Source organism: Telmatherina bonti, assembly GCF_933228915.1.
Source record: "Telmatherina bonti genome assembly, chromosome: 8".
NCBI lineage: Eukaryota > Metazoa > Chordata > Actinopteri > Atheriniformes > Telmatherinidae > Telmatherina > Telmatherina bonti.
Window position 1 is genome coordinate 21891859 of NC_136626.1, and position 22346 is coordinate 21914204.

The 22346-nt window shown below is 44.3% G+C and overlaps 1 protein-coding gene across 1 annotated transcript; it reads left to right on the forward strand.

Annotated features, from left to right (window-relative positions):
• Positions 1–16772: 16772 nt before the first annotated feature.
• tmem47 (transmembrane protein 47) lies at positions 16773–22096 on the forward strand (the record flags this gene model as incomplete). Its single annotated transcript, XM_079245215.1, has 3 exons — positions 16773–16998; positions 20919–21059; positions 21333–22096. The coding sequence occupies 3 exons, from the start codon at positions 16773–16775 to the stop codon at positions 21509–21511; spliced, it is 546 nt and encodes a 181-aa protein (XP_079101341.1). The 3' UTR covers positions 21512–22096.
• Between the last annotated feature and the right edge of the window lie 250 nt (positions 22097–22346).

Sequence of the window (22346 nt, forward strand, 5' to 3'; positions counted from 1 at the left end):
AGAAAGAGCGTAAAATGTGATTTCTGATTAACACTAATTGTGTTTTTCTGCACTGATGTTAGTCCCATAACTTTTAGTTTAAATAGACATATTGAATTAAACCAATTTCTGCTGTTTTAGGTTTCTAACAGTATTTATGATTAATAACTTAAGCAAAGTATCCATTTTGTGACTCATACAGTTCTATAGAATGAATAAATTAGTTAATTGATTTAGAAAATAATAATGGAGTTTTTCCAGATCAAATGGAAGATTATGGACTCGTTCAACAAAGAAAAAAGAATTATGTTTACGTTGTAATTTACATTTCCTTAGCTAGTACTTGGAGAGAGAGAGAGAGATTGTAAATCTGAACAAACTTGCTCTTGGCTGATGAACAGAAAGCATCCAACAGGGGAGTTGTCAATAATACTATTAGGATACAAAATAGGAAGGAGGATGTAAACACATGAGGACAGAAATTTCAAGGTAATGTGCCTGGAAATTGAAAATACACTTTATAGAACTTGGGAGTGCGGGGGTGGCAGGGTAGTGAACATTTGAGACTCAAATGGAAGTAGCTAATTAAGGAAAGAAGATTTCTATCCAGTAAAGCCAAACATCACCCATCACCATTAGTGAAACAGGAGTGAACATGGTTAAAGTGGGATTAAAAGAAGTTATAGGAGGATTGGATTACGTTATATTTTGTGGAAAATTCACACTCACCAGTCTGCTCTGGAAAACAAGATTTTACTTGAGCTTTGGTCTTGTGCAGGTTCAATTAAACATAAAAAGATGATTGTCTGAAGAACATTTCTATCAACAATGATATGGAGTCAATGGCAGGTAAAGCACTGGGAGAGATGGAAGTCATTAGACATCTACAGACAATGCAGATGCATTGAAATGTTGGATATTTACATTCCATCAATCAAAGTTTGATGATTCAAGGCTCATTCTTTCGGATGACAATATAGCTCTCCACAGAGAAATGAGCTCCTTAATGCTTCTTCAGGGAAGACAAATCAACTCAACATGACCAACAACTAATTATGAAAATTAAAAAAAGAAAAATTGGTCTGAAACTGTTGGAGAAAAAACTCCCAATGAATGACAGACACTCAGATCAGTGAGAAGGTACAAAAGTTTCACTTGCTGCAAGGAGTTCACACAAGGCAGCACACCAAGTGACCCCAGCCTGTGGACAAGGTGAACCCACAATCAACTTAGAATCACACCCTTGTATAGTCTTCCTTACCCCAGCCCCACCTCTGGGAACATCATCATCCCAGTTCTCGTGACCCCCAGAGTGAGGCTTACCATGCTAATCTCCAGAAGGGGGTTAATAATGTCCTCTTGTAGGTGTTTGCATTTCCAGAGACACTTTGAAGTTGATAAAAACTTCTCTACAAACATTATTCTGACCCTCTGTCCTCTACAGACGCTCACAATATCATAATGACAAGATTTTACATATAAAAGACTTCACCCCACAGAGCTGATCTTGCAACTGCTGTGAAGTCTATTCTTAAAAATGGACTGTAATTTAATATTTTTGTAATGAGTTTTAGTTGTTTATTTCAGCAGTGAATTGCATGACACAGGAGTCACATTTTACCTTATAATCAACCTTCTAAGGGAAGTCAGTACAACATCTCTATGTGTCAGATATTACAAAATGCAATTCTTTGGAAAAACGACCAAGCATAGCATTTTAAAATTCTAACTTTAATTGAAAAACACTAATGTGAAATGCATGACAAGATTGAAAAGAAAAAAGAAATATACGTCCAAATAATTTACTCAAAAAGAAAAAGCCTTTTCATTTGCTTGATGTTTCCCCTCCTCTGCTTTTATTTTGTTTTTCACTCATTTCATTACATTTTCCAATTAATGCTGGCAGAGTAAAAGACCATTTCAATTTGTTTTCCCATCATTTAACATTTGTTCAGTCTTCTGTGTCACTCACTTTAAATATTTAAATGAAAATGTTGACATTTCTGCCTGACACATGAAATCAAATGCTTGCATGGCAGCTCCACTGCAGCACATTTGCGTGGTGTGTCTCACAGGAGTGAAGGTCAGTTGTTCCTAGTGGCAAAGTCTAATAACGTCATCACATCAATGGGTGCAGATCATAATCAGTGGAAACGAGATGCGCACATGAACACACATTCATGACTAATATTTTCTTAAAGTCAGTCTCTCAGAAAAGCACGTAACTTTGTTTAACCTCACAGCAAATCAATCAGTCTGACATGTCCAGAATTAATTTTTTCTCACCATAATATAAAGTTTCTTTCCTGTTAAAAATATCTTTTATCTGTTTGTCTGAGTGTGTGTGTGCGTGTGTGTGTGTGTGTGTGTGTGTGTGTGTGTGTGTGTGTGTGTATGTATGTGTGCGCACAAGTGTGTTTTAATCAATATGAATTAATTTTGAAATTCTTCCCTGAAGACAAAGAATTATCTAAGTTCAATTAAGAACGAAATGAGCTGTGTAAGCCTTCCCTCACAGGAGGAGTGTATCGTGTGTGTTGGAGTGCATGCTTTGTGAGAAATATCAAACAGGCTGTTAAACCGTGAAAACAAGAGTTGAGATGTGAGCTATAAGAGAAAAGCAGACTTATGATGAATTACTTGTTTATAGGCAGATGTTTATGTTTTTAATGGATATTTTCATCCTTGAGGACTATGTGTTTGCCAATATCCCTCATAAGTGTAATATTTCTTCTCTAGAACCCAGCAGCAAACACATTTTGCCTTTCAGACTAAAGAAATGTCAGTCATTATTTTTTCAGACTGACAGAACATTAAACATACATTAAACATTGAAAATATGTTGCTGGGGACAAGGGGGGAAAACTTACCGAAATTTAACACCAAATCTGTGGGATTTCAAGAAACATAAAAGGAAAATCTTTACTTCTCAACCTTTATTCTGCATCACTTTAACACGAGGATTTCATATCATTAGATCTCAAATATTTTTATAGGTGTCTTTTTGCTTGAAATGTGATCTATAACTGCTTGAATTTTAACGTGTTTTTAACTATTTATATTCATTGTTATGCCGCACAGTAGCCATCAAGACCAATTCTTAATTTCTAAGAACATATTAGCCAGGTTTTATTTTTTTGGTTTTTTTTGTTTGTTTGTTTGTTTTTTTTAATTATTGGATGCATTTCTGTAGAGACAGAATCCAAAAAAGTTTTATTGACTGTAGCTCAGTGAGTAGAACAGTGGGCTGGGAATTATGAAGAATAAAGAAGGGACCCACTTTATGTCAAAAATGATTTATGACCCCTGTCATCCAATGAGAAGCTGCCACGTCACAAGTGGGCGTGGCTTAATGAACCGGAAGTCCCTCCCCTTTGTGATCCAATCAGCGTGTGCTACGTCACGAGTGGGCGTGGCTTAACGATCCGGAAGCCCCTCCCCTTTGTGATCCAATCAGCGTGTGCCACGTCACGAGTGGGCGTATCTTAATGAACCGGAAGTCCCGCCCCCTCAGTGATCCAATCAGCGTGTGCCACGTCATAAGTAGGCGTATCTTAATGAACCGGAAGTCCCTCCCCCCTCTGTGACCCAATCAGCGTGTGCCACGTCATAAGTGGGCGTAACTTGGGTGAGGGGCGGTCCCTGGACCACGTGACGTCCGGAAGTGACGTATGTCCGTACGTCATCTCCCTCCTCCCAGGCGTGGCTCTAAAAGTGACGTCATCCGTGGGCGTTCCCTGGACCACGTGATGTCCGGAAGTGACGTCCCTCCTCCCAGGCGTGGCTCTAAAAGTGACGTCATCCGTGGGCGGTCCCTGGACCACGTGATGTCCGGAAGTGAGGTCATCCGGCGGCGGTCCCTAGACCACGTGATGTCCGGAAATGACGTATGTCCGTACGTCATACCTGGGCGGACATGTCTTCTGGACGTACGGCATGCCTGGACGGTGTGCCTGGACATGCCCGGACATGTCTTCTGGACGTACGTCATGCCTGGGCGGTGTGCCTGGACATGTTAGGGGCATGTCCGAACGAGTCTAGAGGTATAAAGAGGGGTCCGGGGGGGGGGGAAAAAAAAGAACCCTTACTTACTTACTGGGGTAGAAAAGGAAAAGAAAAAAGAAATGGAGCAACAGAGAAGAGAATCAGCTCTTTGGACCTGCAATATGGCAAATGAAGAGAATCGAATCAGACTGAATGCTACACCGCCGCCGTCTGTGATTAGCGAAACGGCAGTGACCGTCTATGAGGACAACGGTTTAATTCCTCGAGCTCCTGCAAAAAGTACTGTGTATGTCCAGCGGGTCCAGCAGCGTTCATTCAAATCTCTGCGGGATGAATGGTCTCTTGCTGCATACGGAGTGCGTGGAAGCTGGGGATATTATTTCAAGTATGAAACCGGTGAGCTCTGCCTGTACCAGGCGTGCGATGGAGAAAGTTTTGGGCCTTTAGCGAATGTCGCTTCACTGACATCAGGAGACTGGGCTGTCTTAAAAATGGTGGTGCCGCGCAGCAGCTCAGAGATTGAGCGGGATTCTCTGGTAGAAGAAGAAGCAGAAGAAAAAGAAGAGGATGATCAGGCATTCGCTACTCCAGCCAAACGATCGAGAAGGGAATTATTTACAGAGAGCCAAAGAATCCCTCGTTACAGCGCTATATGGCAGTCAAAAACCAGCGCCTCAAGTCGGTGGTTCTTCCGAGCCAGCTTCCGCTCCTCCGGGGAGCGCATGGGTCAAGAGGACTTTGTTTTGGAGTCTTTTAATTCAGAATGCGGTGTTTTTAGACCGGTGTTAGTTTTGCCGAGCGAATCCTGGGTGAGCAAGGTGGAAGAAATGAAGGACAAGTTTGACTCCCTTTTCCGCGAGTGTCGAAATTGGAAAGACACATTAGCGGTGAAAAAAACCTTATTTTTGTAGACCACGCCCCTTTTTGCTTTTCCAATCTTTTCTCATTGGACCTTCGATGTGTGCTGGAGGAAGCCCCCCCTTAGCATGATATAAGTAGACCGCATGAATGTACGTCAACACTGTTGAACCAAGATGCCAACCCTGCGCCAGAGACGTCTGACAACCATGCTCTTGAAGCCGACCTCTGCAGCCACCGCGAATGACATCGGTGATGGGGTGGAGAGTCCTCCAGAGGCGGTCCTGTCGAGCGAGATGGAGCACCAGCAGCCGCACCAGCCCTCCTCCGCGGAGGAGTCGAGGGGCGCATTGGAGGATTCAGTCTCCACGGATGAGGGGTATGAGGACTCCCAGCAGGCGGGGTCTCTGGCTACGTGGCTGACCGAGTCAGTACTCACACCGCCGACTTCCCCGACCCCGTCCGAGGGGAGCACGAATGGCAACGATGATGAGCCGGACGGATGGGTGTTTTCATCCTTCATTAAAGTTGTGAAAACAGCGGTACTCCATCTGCTCACGATGACCCTTCACAAGTTTCGACGAGCTAACTGCTACGGTTGCGAGATCAATCATCCTAGCCAGAGAGAGCATCCTTGTCTAGAGGCGGTGGAGGACGACTACTACCGAGACAACTTTCACGGCATCATACGAGGGCTATGCACTCCTCGTTTTATTCCAGCCATCCAGCATCTGTTGACCCTTCGCAACATTAATTCCGATGACGGCAGAGTAAAAACTGCAGCGGAGACTATTTTATACGAACTGAGATCGGTGAAGAAGATTGAGGACCTTTACAGCATGTTAGACGATCTGATTGAGCAGGATCCTGTTAAAATAGGACAGCTCTTAATGCTGAGTGAGTATTGGAAAAGTTAATAAAGAAGGCGGAAAAAATATGGGAAATTACTGGAGGAAACTAACTAAATATGCGGAGGAGTGTGTCATTGACTACTGGCTGATGGATGTTTTGGAGCGAGTCATCGAAAACAGAGTTTTAACTCAAAAAGGTGCGGAGAAGTTTACCGTAAAGTTAGAAACTCAAAGACTGGAAAACATTTTACACCAAGTCCGTTCTCACTCGATCCTGACACCCTGGGAGACGATTGTACAATGTACCGTGTGTATCGATGCATCTGGGATGTCAGAGACATTTGAAAACATTGTTAGGGAATGGACAAGAGTTTGTGTTGTTGTATCACCTATTCATTTATTTACACTTTATGCTCTGTTTGTCGATGTGATGTGTTACTGTGTGAAAAACAATCTGAGTGTAAATATCACGTCTGAATTGAAAAGTTTGCAACGTATTATTCATAGTCACTTGGAAGACGCCATTATAGAGCAAGTCTTCACCATCATTTATTCTTAGGTTTTTATTATTATGATGTTGAATGAAAAAAAAATAAAATAAAATAAAGAAATGGCATAAAAGAAGAGCTCTCATGACTTTTTCTTTTATTCAGTAAAAACTTAGAGGACAGGATGGTTAAGGAGAAAAGGATCATGAAAAAAGTGTATTACAACCCTGAACATCCAGGCAGCTTCGGAGGAATAGATCGACTTAGACGGGGCGTGCAAGATGAAACGGGCGAAAAAGTCGGAATTGATAATGTCAGAGATTTTCTATCCAAACAAGACGCTTACACTCTGCATAAACCTGCCAGAATCCATTTTACCAGAAATATCGTTTTTGTCCCACGGGCTTTGAACCAATTTCAAGCAGATCTTTGCGATATGCGTGCCTTAGCCGAACATAACGACAATTTTAATTATTTATTAACGGTCATAGATGTGTTTTCAAAAAAGGCTTTCGTACGTGTCTTGAAGAAGAAAACAGCGGTGGAGGTGGTGAGAGCTTTCGAATCCGTATTTGAAGAAAGCGGCGTACCTAAAAAGTTACAGACGGATTCTGGTAAAGAATTTTTCAACAAAAGTTTCAGAGTTTTGTTGAAGAAACACGGAATTACACATTTTGCCACAGCTAGCGACCTCAAAGCATCGGTGGTTGAACGATTCAATCGCACTTTGAAAGGAAGAATGTGGAAATATTTCACCGCCAACAACACCAAACGTTACATAGACGTCCTGCAAGATTTGGTGAAAAGTTATAACCACAGCTATCACCAAAGTATAAAGATGACCCCCATGCAGGTGACTGATGAGACCGCCTCTCAAGTCTTTCGAAACCTGTACGGAGCAAGGTATGTTACAAAGGCTAGCAAGATGAAATTCAAGAAGGGAGATCTGGTTAGAATATCAAAGCTGCGAGGAGTGTTTGATAAAAAATATGAGCAGAGCTTTACGGATGAGGTTTTCTCGGTAGCAGAGTGCATTCCACGCACCCCGCCCGTGTACAAACTCCAAGATTACGACGGAGAGTCCATCGACGGGTCCTTTTATGAAGCCGAGCTGCAGAAAGTAAAGATTGGTAAAGACAGAACGTATCAGGTAGAGGAGGTTTTAAAACGGCGAACGATCGGGGGTGAAAAACAAGTTTTAGTACGCTGGAAAAACTGGCCGGAGAAATTCAACAGCTGGGTTAAAACCTCGGACCTAACGAATGCGTAAAAACCTGCGTACGTTGAGGTTCAAGCATTCAGCAATATGGATCTATTACATCAAGACGGATTTTACGTGACGCTGCCGTCCAACTCTAGTAAGGACGTGTTTAAAGATAACACGAGTTCCAGCTATACTGTTGATTTAGCAAAACCCATTGAGCTGAGCGGCGAGTGGCTCGTGGGTCTGTGCGAGATCGTCTACCCGCACACGTGGTATAATCTCCAACCGGACGCAGCATTTTTCGAGCTCATGAAAGTATCGGAAGATGAACAGACGGAAAAAGGTTCTGGAAAATCACAAACGCAAACGTTGGTGAGCGTAAAATTTAGCCGAGGAGGGTATTACGCACGGCAAAAAGAGCTGCTGGATCAGATTCAGCCTGCCTTAAGAAGATACATGCCCACGGCGAACGTTTCATACAATGCTGTGACAAAGTGTGTCGATTTTAAAGGCGACGGTCAATATAAAATCCGTGCTTACAGGCCCTTAGCATACATGCTAGGCTTAAAAGCGAATGATTGGTGGACTATCTCCAACCGCTCTTCTCCTCACCCCAGCGACCTGAGAACTGGGATATATAACTTTTTTGTCTACACCGATCTTATTCAGTACCAAGCGGTGGGGGACAGTTACGTACCGCTGCTGGCTGTCGTGAATGTTAGCGGGGAATACGGGGACATTGTGAGCATTAGATATAATACAGTGCATTACGCGCGCGTGTCGAAAAGTTACGTGAAAAGCATTCGGATAGAAATAAAAACTGATCGTGACAGACCCGTAAACTTTGTGTACGGAAAGAGCATAGTGAAGCTGCACTTTAAACCGGCTGCGTCAAATAAATAAAGATGGCTCTGAGACAAGATCCTCATCGTTTCGTAAATTATTATGAGGGTCAAGTAGGGGGATCCCTACCCGGTTTTTACGGAGCGCCGGTGATGTACGGCCGCGGAGTAGGATCCATTTTTTCCAAACTGTTCCGTTTCGTTACCCCTCTGTTTAAAAAAGGTTTCGCCATAGCCAAGCCTCATCTAAAATCAGCGGCAAAGAACATAGCTAGCGACGTGGTGAGCCACACAATGGGGAAAATTATGAATCCCGCTAATCAGGAGGGATCAGGTGGGATCATGGTCCTCTCGCGCAGACCGAAGAGACGTCCTCCGGGTGAGCGTTTGCGCACCGCTAAAAAACGCAAAGCTCCCGCCAGGAGAAAATCAGTCGCTGCCGGCAGAGCCCGAGAGAGGAAGGTCGCTCGGAGCACGGACATATTTTAAAAAAATTAAAAAATAATTTTCCACGTAGTCATGGCTCTTTTACATCAGAAATCGTCGGAGTGCACCCTTTCTGAATTAGATTTATTTTCGGCCCCGATGACGCAGCTGTCTATAGAGGATAAAACCTACACTGAAATTTCTCCTCTTTCAGCCATTACAGACGGCGGTCCTATTGAGTTTTTTATTCCCGGTGATGGGGAGAAATATTTGGATTTAAATGACACTTTACTTCATCTACGGCTTCGGATTACTAACGCGGATCACACCGTTCTGGCCGACGACGCTCAGGTGGGGCTCATCAATTACGCTCTGAATACGATCTTCAGCCAATGCGACGTCATCCTCGGGGATAGACTGATTTCGCAGAGCAGCGCAACGCATCCTTACCGCTCTCTGATTTAAACCCCTGTTCGGTCCGTTATTTGTGACGATGGAGTCAATAGCCCCGGCTGTATCTTTCATGAAAAGCCCCGCTGAAAATTGACTCTTGAGCGTGTCCTCTGAGAAGTTCAGCAAAGTTTCAATCATGGAGCGGTAAGGATGCGTTGCGCTGCTCTGCGAAATCAGTCTATCCCCGAGGATGACGTCGCATTGGCTGAAGATCGTATTCAGAGCGTAATTGATGAGCCCCACCTGAGCGTCGTCGGCCAGAACGGTGTGATCCGCGTTAGTAATCCGAAGCCGTAGATGAAGTAAAGTGTCATTTAAATCCAAATATTTCTCCCCATCACCGGGAATAAAAAACTCAATAGGACCGCCGTCTGTAATGGCTGAAAGAGGAGAAATTTCAGTGTAGGTTTTATCCTCTATAGACAGCTGCGTCATCGGGGCCGAAAATAAATCTAATTCAGAAAGGGTGCACTCCGACGATTTCTGATGTAAAAGAGCCATGACTACGTGGAAAATTATTTTTTAATTTTTTTAAAATATGTCCGTGCTCCGAGCGACCTTCCTCTCTCGGGCTCTGCCGGCAGCGACTGATTTTCTCCTGGCGGGAGCTTTGCGTTTTTTAGCGGTGCGCAAACGCTCACCCGGAGGACGTCTCTTCGGTCTGCGCGAGAGGACCATGATCCCACCTGATCCCTCCTGATTAGCGGGATTCATAATTTTCCCCATTGTGTGGCTCACCACGTCGCTAGCTATGTTCTTTGCCGCTGATTTTAGATGAGGCTTGGCTATGGCGAAACCTTTTTTAAACAGAGGGGTAACGAAACGGAACAGTTTGGAAAAAATGGATCCTACTCCGCGGCCGTACATCACCGGCGCTCCGTAAAAACCGGGTAGGGATCCCCCTACTTGACCCTCATAATAATTTACGAAACGATGAGGATCTTGTCTCAGAGCCATCTTTATTTATTTGACGCAGCCGGTTTAAAGTGCAGCTTCACTATGCTCTTTCCGTACACAAAGTTTACGGGTCTGTCACGATCAGTTTTTATTTCTATCCGAATGCTTTTCACGTAACTTTTCGACACGCGCGCGTAATGCACTGTATTATATCTAATGCTCACAATGTCCCCGTATTCCCCGCTAACATTCACGACAGCCAGCAGCGGTACGTAACTGTCCCCCACCGCTTGGTACTGAATAAGATCGGTGTAGACAAAAAAGTTATATATCCCAGTTCTCAGGTCGCTGGGGTGAGGAGAAGAGCGGTTGGAGATAGTCCACCAATCATTCGCTTTTAAGCCTAGCATGTATGCTAAGGGCCTGTAAGCACGGATTTTATATTGACCGTCGCCTTTAAAATCGACACACTTTGTCACAGCATTGTATGAAACGTTCGCCGTGGGCATGTATCTTCTTAAGGCAGGCTGAATCTGATCCAGCAGCTCTTTTTGCCGTGCGTAATACCCTCCTCGGCTAAATTTTACGCTCACCAACGTTTGCGTTTGTGATTTTCCAGAACCTTTTTCCGTCTGTTCATCTTCCGATACTTTCATGAGCTCGAAAAATGCTGCGTCCGGTTGGAGATTATACCACGTGTGCGGGTAGACGATCTCGCACAGACCCACGAGCCACTCGCCGCTCAGCTCAATGGGTTTTGCTAAATCAACAGTATAGCTGGAACTCGTGTTATCTTTAAACACGTCCTTACTAGAGTTGGACGGCAGCGTCACGTAAAATCCGTCTTGATGTAATAGATCCATATTGCTGAATGCTTGAACCTCAACGTACGCAGGTTTTTACGCATTCGTTAGGTCCGAGGTTTTAACCCAGCTGTTGAATTTCTCCGGCCAGTTTTTCCAGCGTACTAAAACTTGTTTTTCACCCCCGATCGTTCGCCGTTTTAAAACCTCCTCTACCTGATACGTTCTGTCTTTACCAATCTTTACTTTCTGCAGCTCGGCTTCATAAAAGGACCCGTCGATGGACTCTCCGTCGTAATCTTGGAGTTTGTACACGGGCGGGGTGCGTGGAATGCACTCTGCTACCGAGAAAACCTCATCCGTAAAGCTCTGCTCATATTTTTTATCAAACACTCCTCGCAGCTTTGATATTCTAACCAGATCTCCCTTCTTGAATTTCATCTTGCTAGCCTTTGTAACATACCTTGCTCCGTACAGGTTTCGAAAGACTTGAGAGGCGGTCTCATCAGTCACCTGCATGGGGGTCATCTTTATACTTTGGTGATAGCTGTGGTTATAACTTTTCACCAAATCTTGCAGGACGTCTATGTAACGTTTGGTGTTGTTGGCGGTGAAATATTTCCACATTCTTCCTTTCAAAGTGCGATTGAATCGTTCAACCACCGATGCTTTGAGGTCGCTAGCTGTGGCAAAATGTGTAATTCCGTGTTTCTTCAACAAAACTCTGAAACTTTTGTTGAAAAATTCTTTACCAGAATCCGTCTGTAACTTTTTAGGTACGCCGCTTTCTTCAAATACGGATTCGAAAGCTCTCACCACCTCCACCGCTGTTTTCTTCTTCAAGACACGTACGAAAGCCTTTTTTGAAAACACATCTATGACCGTTAATAAATAATTAAAATTGTCGTTATGTTCGGCTAAGGCACGCATATCGCAAAGATCTGCTTGAAATTGGTTCAAAGCCCGTGGGACAAAAACGATATTTCTGGTAAAATGGATTCTGGCAGGTTTATGCAGAGTGTAAGCGTCTTGTTTGGATAGAAAATCTCTGACATTATCAATTCCGACTTTTTCGCCCGTTTCATCTTGCACGCCCCGTCTAAGTCGATCTATTCCTCCGAAGCTGCCTGGATGTTCAGGGTTGTAATACACTTTTTTCATGATCCTTTTCTCCTTAACCATCCTGTCCTCTAAGTTTTTACTGAATAAAAGAAAAAGTCATGAGAGCTCTTCTTTTATGCCATTTCTTTATTTTATTTTATTTTTTTTTCATTCAACATCATAATAATAAAAACCTAAGAATAAATGATGGTGAAGACTTGCTCTATAATGGCGTCTTCCAAGTGACTATGAATAATACGTTGCAAACTTTTCAATTCAGACGTGATATTTACACTCAGATTGTTTTTCACACAGTAACACATCACATCGACAAACAGAGCATAAAGTGTAAATAAATGAATAGGTGATACAACAACACAAACTCTTGTCCATTCCCTAACAATGTTTTCAAATGTCTCTGACATCCCAGATGCATCGATACACACGGTACATTGTACAATCGTCTCCCAGGGTGTCAGGATCGAGTGAGAACGGACTTGGTGTAAAATGTTTTCCAGTCTTTGAGTTTCTAACTTTACGGTAAACTTCTCCGCACCTTTTTGAGTTAAAACTCTGTTTTCGATGACTCGCTCCAAAACATCCATCAGCCAGTAGTCAATGACACACTCCTCCGCATATTTAGTTAGTTTCCTCCAGTAATTTCCCATATTTTTTCCGCCTTCTTTATTAACTTTTCCAATACTCACTCAGCATTAAGAGCTGTCCTATTTTAACAGGATCCTGCTCAATCAGATCGTCTAACATGCTGTAAAGGTCCTCAATCTTCTTCACCGATCTCAGTTCGTATAAAATAGTCTCCGCTGCAGTTTTTACTCTGCCGTCATCGGAATTAATGTTGCGAAGGGTCAACAGATGCTGGATGGCTGGAATAAAACGAGGAGTGCATAGCCCTCGTATGATGCCGTGAAAGTTGTCTCGGTAGTAGTCGTCCTCCACCGCCTCTAGACAAGGATGCTCTCTCTGGCTAGGATGATTGATCTCGCAACCGTAGCAGTTAGCTCGTCGAAACTTGTGAAGGGTCATCGTGAGCAGATGGAGTACCGCTGTTTTCACAACTTTAATGAAGGATGAAAACACCCATCCGTCCGGCTCATCATCGTTGCCATTCGTGCTCCCCTCGGACGGGGTCGGGGAAGTCGGCGGTGTGAGTACTGACTCGGTCAGCCACGTAGCCAGAGACCCCGCCTGCTGGGAGTCCTCATACCCCTCATCCGTGGAGACTGAATCCTCCAATGCGCCCCTCGACTCCTCCGCGGAGGAGGGCTGGTGCGGCTGCTGGTGCTCCATCTCGCTCGACAGGACCGCCTCTGGAGGACTCTCCACCCCATCACCGATGTCATTCGCGGTGGCTGCAGAGGTCGGCTTCAAGAGCATGGTTGTCAGACGTCTCTGGCGCAGGGTTGGCATCTTGGTTCAACAGTGTTGACGTACATTCATGCGGTCTACTTATATCATGCTAAGGGGGGGCTTCCTCCAGCACACATCGAAGGTCCAATGAGAAAAGATTGGAAAAGCAAAAAGGGGCGTGGTCTACAAAAATAAGGTTTTTTTCACCGCTAATGTGTCTTTCCAATTTCGACACTCGCGGAAAAGGGAGTCAAACTTGTCCTTCATTTCTTCCACCTTGCTCACCCAGGATTCGCTCGGCAAAACTAACACCGGTCTAAAAACACCGCATTCTGAATTAAAAGACTCCAAAACAAAGTCCTCTTGACCCATGCGCTCCCCGGAGGAGCGGAAGCTGGCTCGGAAGAACCACCGACTTGAGGCGCTGGTTTTTGACTGCCATATAGCGCTGTAACGAGGGATTCTTTGGCTCTCTGTAAATAATTCCCTTCTCGATCGTTTGGCTGGAGTAGCGAATGCCTGATCATCCTCTTCTTTTTCTTCTGCTTCTTCTTCTACCAGAGAATCCCGCTCAATCTCTGAGCTGCTGCGCGGCACCACCATTTTTAAGACAGCCCAGTCTCCTGATGTCAGTGAAGCGACATTCGCTAAAGGCCCAAAACTTTCTCCATCGCACGCCTGGTACAGGCAGAGCTCACCGGTTTCATACTTGAAATAATATCCCCAGCTTCCACGCACTCCGTATGCAGCAAGAGACCATTCATCCCGCAGAGATTTGAATGAACGCTGCTGGACCCGCTGGACATACACAGTACTTTTTGCAGGAGCTCGAGGAATTAAACCGTTGTCCTCATAGACGGTCACTGCCGTTTCGCTAATCACAGACGGCGGCGGTGTAGCATTCAGTCTGATTCGATTCTCTTCATTTGCCATATTGCAGGTCCAAAGAGCTGATTCTCTTCTCTGTTGCTCCATTTCTTTTTTCTTTTCCTTTTCTACCCCAGTAAGTAAGTAAGGGTTCTTTCCCCCCCCCCCCCCCCCGGACCCCTCTTTATACCTCTAGACTCGTTCGGACATGCCCCTAACATGTCCAGGCACACCGCCCAGGCATGACGTACGTCCAGAAGACATGTCCGGGCATGTCCAGGCACACCGTCCAGGCATGCCGTACGTCCAGAAGACATGTCCGCCCAGGTATGACGTACGGACATACGTCATTTCCGGACATCACGTGGTCTAGGGACCGCCGCCGGATGACCTCACTTCCGGACATCACGTGGTCCAGGGACCGCCCACGGATGACGTCACTTTTAGAGCCACGCCTGGGAGGAGGGAGATGACGTACGGACATACGTCACTTCCGGACGTCACGTGGTCCAGGGACCGCCCCTCACCCAAGTTACGCCCACTTATGACGTGGCACACGCTGATTGGGTCACAGAGGGGGGAGGGACTTCCGGTTCATTAAGATACGCCTACTTATGACGTGGCACACGCTGATTGGATCACTGAGGGGGCGGGACTTCCGGTTCATTAAGATACGCCCACTCGTGACGTGGCACACGCTGATTGGATCACAAAGGGGAGGGGCTTCCGGATCGTTAAGCCACGCCCACTCGTGACGTAGCACACGCTGATTGGATCACAAAGGGGAGGGATTTCCGGTTCATTAAGCCACGCCCACTTGTGACGTGGCAGCTTCTCATTGGATGACAGGGGTCATAAATCATTTTTGACATAAAGTGGGTCCCTTCTTTATTATGAAGTTTTTGGTTTCAAATGTTGAAGAGGATATTTTTATGTCAAAATTGACCTCTGATGCGTTCATCACTCTACATCTACATGATATATAAAACAGTACTGCATGAACGTGTGAATGTAGCTTGTTGTGTTAAAGTGCTGTGAATCATCAGCAGGTCGAAACGCTAAGAGTCAGCCCTAATTTTGTCTCGGAATTTCATCCAAGTTTACAATCCATTATGCACTCACATATAGGTTGCATGCATGTATTCAAGATTTTATTTCTTTCAATTTGAAAACAGCTCATTACTTTCGGGATTTACTGAATCTTCAGTTTGTTGCAAAATATTGCAAACATCCGAAGTGAGAAGAAAAGAAAGTGACTACTGGATGCTATAGATAGATAGATAGATAGATAGATAGATAGATAGATAGATAGATAGATAGATAGATAGATAGATAGATAGATAGATAGATAGAAACCAGAACAGTCAGTACTGCAGCAGGGTAAATAATGAGAATAAAGAAAACGTCATGGGACAGTGCCAGCCTGTCTCTTTGGCGTCCTCTGCTGTCCTTTCTCTCTTTTTCTTTTCTGCAGTTTTTCGCTTCGTTTGCGCTCAATGGGAGCTCTCCACGGCTGTCATGTTACTCTGCACGGCTGCTGTCATGTTGCCCCATCTAACCTTACATCTTAAAGCCTGGTTTCTTTTTTCTACTTTTCGGCAGTCCGACAGCAACGCTCCATCCGTCCACTCCCGTTGTGAGAGTTATTCTTCTCTTGAACCAAAATCTAATTATAATCTCTTGTCTTGTCCAGCTCCGTTGCCTGAACTGTCATTTTTGCTTTCCTGGGGACTTCCTTGTTTGGATTTTTTTCGTGCCTGAAATGAGACTTTGAGTAGCCTTTTCTTTCTACATAGAGTCATTTTATTAAAAGACTTATATTGTATCTCGGAACTAACTCAGTCATTTTATATTAAGGCTTCCTGAAAGTCTCATGGGGTCCCTGGACCCCCATTTTGTTAAAATTACTAGTTTATGGTGTCAAAGGGGAAATTGTTGGAACCAAATATTTCCTCAGTGCGACTCTTGGATTTTAAATAATAATATCTGAAATTACTTTGTTTTTGGGTTTTTTTTTTGCCACATGTCACATTTAATGTACTGTAATGTCACATTTAGCATAAGCTGCAGGCAGCTAAAATAAATGAATATGTTTATGACAGCAAACACCATGAAGGAGGTGTAACAGTGGGCTACCTGCAGCGTGGACTTCTGCCAGCCCTTTTATTTAGATATTTATGCATGAGCTATGAGTTTTGTAGTTGTTATAAAGGGAATAAACAACGTGGTAGACTATTCAGTAGAGGATAACTTCACATATCAGTGAGTCAAACAGAAAACGCTCTCGGGGCAAGCAGAGACCAGACTTGTTTGAGGCACTAGGACCCAGCAGGTGCAGCACTGTGTTATTTTAGCAATCTGCAGCTCGGCCCCGTCAGCAGAGCTCTGGATCCACAGCAGTAGCATCAACCGTGGAGTCCTCCACCCAGGAGGCGGACTGAGCAAGCCGGGGCTCCCTATCCAACCCAACCACGGAGCAACCACCAAAACTTGGCTCAGTTTTTTTTTTTTTTTGTTTTTTTGCACTTGAAGGGGGCACGACACTGGCTCACACATGTTTTCTTTTTTGTTATCTCCATCTCTTCTACCATCATTTTGCTTTTGAGTGACTGAGACACTTTAGGTGGGCTATGGCTTCCTCCGTAAGCGGCACCGAGGAGGTCCGCGTGTCGGCGCTGACACCCCTGAAGTTGGTGGGACTCGTGTGCGTCTTTCTCGCGCTGTGCCTGGATGTCGGGGCCATGCTGAGCCAAGCGTGGGTCACGGCTGATGACCAGTACTACCTGTCTCTGTGGGTGTCTTGCTGGAAGCCCGTCAGCTCGGAGGAGTGGTCCTGCAACAGCACGCTGGCCACCGGTGAGAAAGTCTCTCATGTGACTGCACAGACAACGCGCATCCTGGTAATGGCTGGATGTGCCACCGTGTGTGGAAGGGTTTTAAAACCATTTTAGTTGTTTTGTGTATGTTTCACCTTTAAAACAGCAGAATTGCGGATGCAGACAGACGTCCCTATTCATATTCTAATAAGGTACACTGCGATCAGGGGTAACAAAGGGTCCCTCTGGTCGGTGCACTCCTCAACCAATCCGTTCAGAGGGTGAGAATTATAAAATATCACCCAGGAGAGTGCTAAATGTTAATGACTTTATAATTAGCAATTGGCTGACTAATTTAAACTGCAGAACTTTTCTGCACAATATAAGATGGTGAACAATGGGGCTGCTTTCCAAGTGGGGAAATAATCGATTACAGAAATTAAAGTTTATCCCCGAGTCTCAAAGTGTAATGAATAAGGCTGGCTTTGGGTTTCTGTTGAGGTTTGCTAACTTTTCTTCCCTGAAACATTTTACCCAGTGCACCGCAGAATGATGTGGGAATTTTGCCTGGACAGGAGCGGTCCAGCTGGGGTTTCATTTGGCCTTTTGTTGCCTACAAAATGAGCCTTTGTGTGGGTTTCTTCACTGGCCAAGGAGCAAGGGCAACTCAGAACACAGGGTTCCCCAGAGATCCAGATGCCTGGAGATTAGTTACCAAGGAAACAATTGAAGCACTTCAAAAATGCTGGTTTGCTCTATTAAGGATCTTTTCTGATATAGAGTCTACTCACTGAGCTTTTGCTGGATGCATAAAATAATATTTACTAAAACAATTCCATGTTAGTCATGTGTAAAACCTGACTCCCAAATATATTGAATGTGATGCTGCATTATAAAAAAAAAGTCCTGAATAAAGTTAATTTCAATAGCAAACTAAAGTTTTTTAGGCCACAGTCTGTATTAGGCTGGAGAATGAACTGATGAATAAACACAATTTAAACACACAATTAAAACATTAATAAACCATTGCTTTTCTTGTGTACACCTGTGGTAATTTGAAAAGTCCGAGATTTTTATTTTATTTTATCAGCTTTCCTAAAGCCCAGATTCTAAACAAATATCAAGTTTACATCAACCTTATCACGTCACATCCCTGAGCTAATCTTACATTTTGAAGAAACCTTTGTTGTCATTTTTTTTATGCAGCTGCCTCAGGCCTTCTCCTGCATGTTGCGTGGTGAATTATGTTTTTGTTAGTCTGACAAAATGTTTTCTTTCTGTCTGAGATGAGCATCTGCGGGTCACACCGGCCCCATTCCTCCTCTGTCGGTGCAATGTCCACTTTGGTGCCATATAAAGACATGCAGTCTGCATGTCAGCTCTCGGCAGAAGCATACCACAGTAAATGCACACAGCAAACTTCCCATTTCCTCAGGCTTGTGCTTGGCTAGGCTTATTGATTTGAATCCCAATAATCAGTTTCTGCCCTCCTGTCTATCTCTCGCCGTTCCACCCCCCCCCCCCACTATTCTTCCTTGGTGTCACGCTCTGGGCATTAAATAAATCCTGTTAGTTTGAAACAGCAGCTTGGCCACTTTCGATGCATTTGAACTTGCTCTCCAAAGCTAGTGCATGTGTTTCTGCTGGAAAAGTCAACTCTATCACTTGTGAATTAGAAAGTGGACACGAGATACTGCTTTTGTTTAAAATACACAAATAATCTTGATCTCCTTGCTGTTTCTATTTTTGACAGACATGCAGTTGGTTAGACGGGGTCGGAGGTCAAGTTTAAAAGGTGTAGAGGGTTTGGAATGTGGAGCAGGCGTGTAAGAGCCGAGTGTGTTGATGCCGGGGCGGTGTGAGATGAGGGGACGAATGTGGCATCAGTGTGTGAAACAGTCCAATTCGATGAGAAACTGTGATGGAGGACATTGATGATGCCATATTAATCCCAATTTTGGGAGCTGATCTTCTTCCTGTGGATGGTCACAGCTCAGTGTGGCCACTTCACAGAGGTGGTGGAGGACTCAAACTGGGACCCTCTGACTGAAACGTTTCTTGCCACAAACAATTCTCCATCCTTCTGCCCTGAGACACTGAGGCTGAGTGCGTGTGACAGCAAGAGAGATACTTGAGGCGCTTCTGTGACACAGATCTTCCACCGTTGTCTCAGACAAAGAGACTGAAACGGAGCCCAGAAGGTTTTTTTTTTTCTTTTTTTTGATTACCACTTCAACAGCCCCTGACATGCACACAGGGGAAGCATAATTAATGCTCAGATTGGATCTTGTGTTCTGTATCTCCTTTTCCATCTGTCATCATGCGGAGCTCAGATTAATAGTTTGGTGCTTCCTGCTCGTCAGGGCCTTTAAGCACTCTAACTCTGGCTGTGTTTCTTGCACAGCGTTCAGGCTCTGTTCCAGATCAGAGATGAGAAGACTTTCTGCATCCTGCTGTTTCACAAACACACTGATAAAGCTTTTAGTTGCAGACTGGCTGGGCTTGAACATATCAGACCAGGGGATGAGCTGTGACAACTGCAGGTCAAGTCATTGTAACTTTGTTTGCTGAGAAGCAGGAGAAGGAAATGTTGAGGGGTCACTGCACGAGGGGGCCTCATGTTGTGTAAGACAGAGGGAACGAGTGCTCCTCACATTGTGGGTTCTTTCCAACATCCTGTGGTGACAGGACCCATTTATAAACTCTAAATCCTGAACCAAATTTGGTCAGAAATAGTTGATGTTTGTTTATACTTTAGTCACTTGGTCCCTGGAATAAAGTTTCCCTCCAATAAGAGTGAGAACTGTGCTTTAAGCAGCTTATGTCCTGTCAATGTTGGGACGATTTTCTGCCTGAGTAGAAAGGAAATTTTCTTGGCAGTCTTCAGTCTTTTTTAAGTTATTGCTAAGATCAAAAAGAAAAGAACAAATCAAGCCAAAGTATTTCAATATGAAGTCTATGAATTAAGATTCATTTTACCCTTTAATGTTTGTTTTTTCTCTCCACCCACTGTACCTTAAGTGATTTCCTCCTGTGTAATCAAATTCCTCTCCATAATATCCTTTCCCTGTTTACATATAGGCCTCCTGTTTCTGCAAGTACACAGTAAAGCTAAGAAAGAGACCCTTAATCTCTAAACAATAACATAATGTAACTTTAAACAGTCTCTAGTTTGTGTCCTGATGCTAAATGAGACTAATGATTTGGGCTTTTTTTGGCATAAAGCAAACCAAAAGAAGTTATATACAATAAACTATAAAGTTTCTCTGTATCTGACAAAAGCCTTGTTTCCACTTTGAGGCTCCATCATGGGTAAAAAGTGAGACTCAGACAACAGTTATTTCCAGTTGAGTGTTTTTGGAGTGAATCTCCATGAAATGCTGAGAATGCTGCTGAGCTGGCATCAGTCAGAGACAGAGGGATACTCATTATCTGAGCCACCTCACAGAATCCCTTTGCCTTTTTCGCTGCTCTGGGATCCATTACAGAACCACTGAAATCCGTGCGCAACCGAGCATGTGTTTGTTTCTTGTCTGGCAGAAAGTGCTGTGCCTGGATCGAGGGGTTGTTCGCTGCATGGTTCACATTCTTCATTTGCTACCGGCCATTGATCCCCTGTGGCTCACATGAAAACATCACGAGACAACAGCAGTTTCTCAGAATATACAGCTCTCCCAGCCTCTAAACCACAAATAGTTTATGTCTGCACTGTGGTAGTTCACCACAAGCACTACTGGGTTACTAGTTTGTCTCGAGTGATATTGAGCATCGCATTGTTATTTTAGCGAACCACTATAGCATGTGACCTATTGTGCTGTCTTGTTCTTCCTCCACCCTCCCGTAAGCAGAACTGACAAGGCTCTCCAGAGGTTCAAGCTACCTATGTCTCTCTGTCTCAGTGTGAATTCATGGCTTTCCTCCCATCCCACTCGCTCCTCTCTGTCCCTGTGTTTGTCCCAGACTGGCAGATCGCCACCCTCGCCCTGCTGGTGGGGGGAGCAGCCCTCACCCTGTTCTCCTTCCTCGTGGCACTGATCTCCCTGTGCTTCGGCTCGAGGAGTCGCTGCTACAAGCCTGTGGCTGTGATGCTGTTTTCTGCCGGTAAGTGGAAAGACGCCGCCTTGCATTGAAGAGATGGAGGATTATGCATAAAATACAAAACAATGGCTGACTGGCTTCAAGAAAAACTCCCTCATGACCTTGCTCTGAGGACAAATTCAAGGGCTTTATTATTTCAGGTGTCCCTGCAGGGTTGCCATACCATAAACGCCTCTGTCCCATTTCAGCTCGATGGTTATTGATCACTGTTTGTATCTCCATAAGATATCATTACATTTATTTGAACTTTTTGTGCATTCTCCTTTTCCTTTGCAGTGGTGCTTCAGGTGTGCAGCCTGGTCCTATTCCCCGTCAAGTTCATAGAAACAGTCAGTCTGAGGGTTTACCATGAGTTCAACTGGGGCTATGGCCTGGCGTGGGGATCCACAATCTTCTCATTTGGAGGCGCCATCCTCTACTGCCTCAACCCCAAGAACTATGAAGACTACTACTAGAAGCATGTCAGACAGGAGGATAAAATCCAAGACTCAGTGCTTCGTCCGGTTTACACATGAAAGGAATTTTCTCTAACTAGGGTGCAGAATCACTGGAAATAAGAAAACAAATGCATCTTAGTGGCATCTGAACTGGACAGGCATTCTTATACTGTGAACTTGTATCAGACTAAACCTACAAATTGGACACATGCCCACGAGTCCTCTCAGGGGGTTTGGCAGCAAACCCAGCTGTGAAAAAGAAATTCAACATTCGGCAAAGGAAAGGGTTTGGAAGATAACATCACTGATAAGATTACGGCAGGTCCCCTTTAAGGGTAACTCAGTAGGTCTTAGATTTGGGCAGAAAACCAGAAGGGAACAGATGGAGTCTATGACCCCGTACCAGCATGATTTGGTGTTCTAATAAAAGAGTCAATGGAGAAGGAAAGGACTGATGTAATGCCAGTGCAATGTAACGAGGAAGATGTCTTATTGACGTGATATCCTGATGATGACAAAGTGAGGAAAACAGCGCAGCATGCTAGATTTCCCTGGATACTGCACATCTGGACCCTGGCCAAGTCTCCTTCCTCCAACAGATTAACAGCAAAAACAAGTGGGCCAACTTTATTTTGGCCTCTTACGGTTTAAGTCTATTAAAAGAGTCAGTGGTACTGATGAGACATACCAGTTACCCAGAATAATAAAACCCATATATATTTTTCCAAATACACCAATAAGAGGAGAATTCATGTGTTTTAGTCCGTCTCATGCAACAGTATTAATACAGACCTTAAAGCATTACCAATCATACCTGCTTAAAAACAATGTATTATATGCAAGTATACTTTAT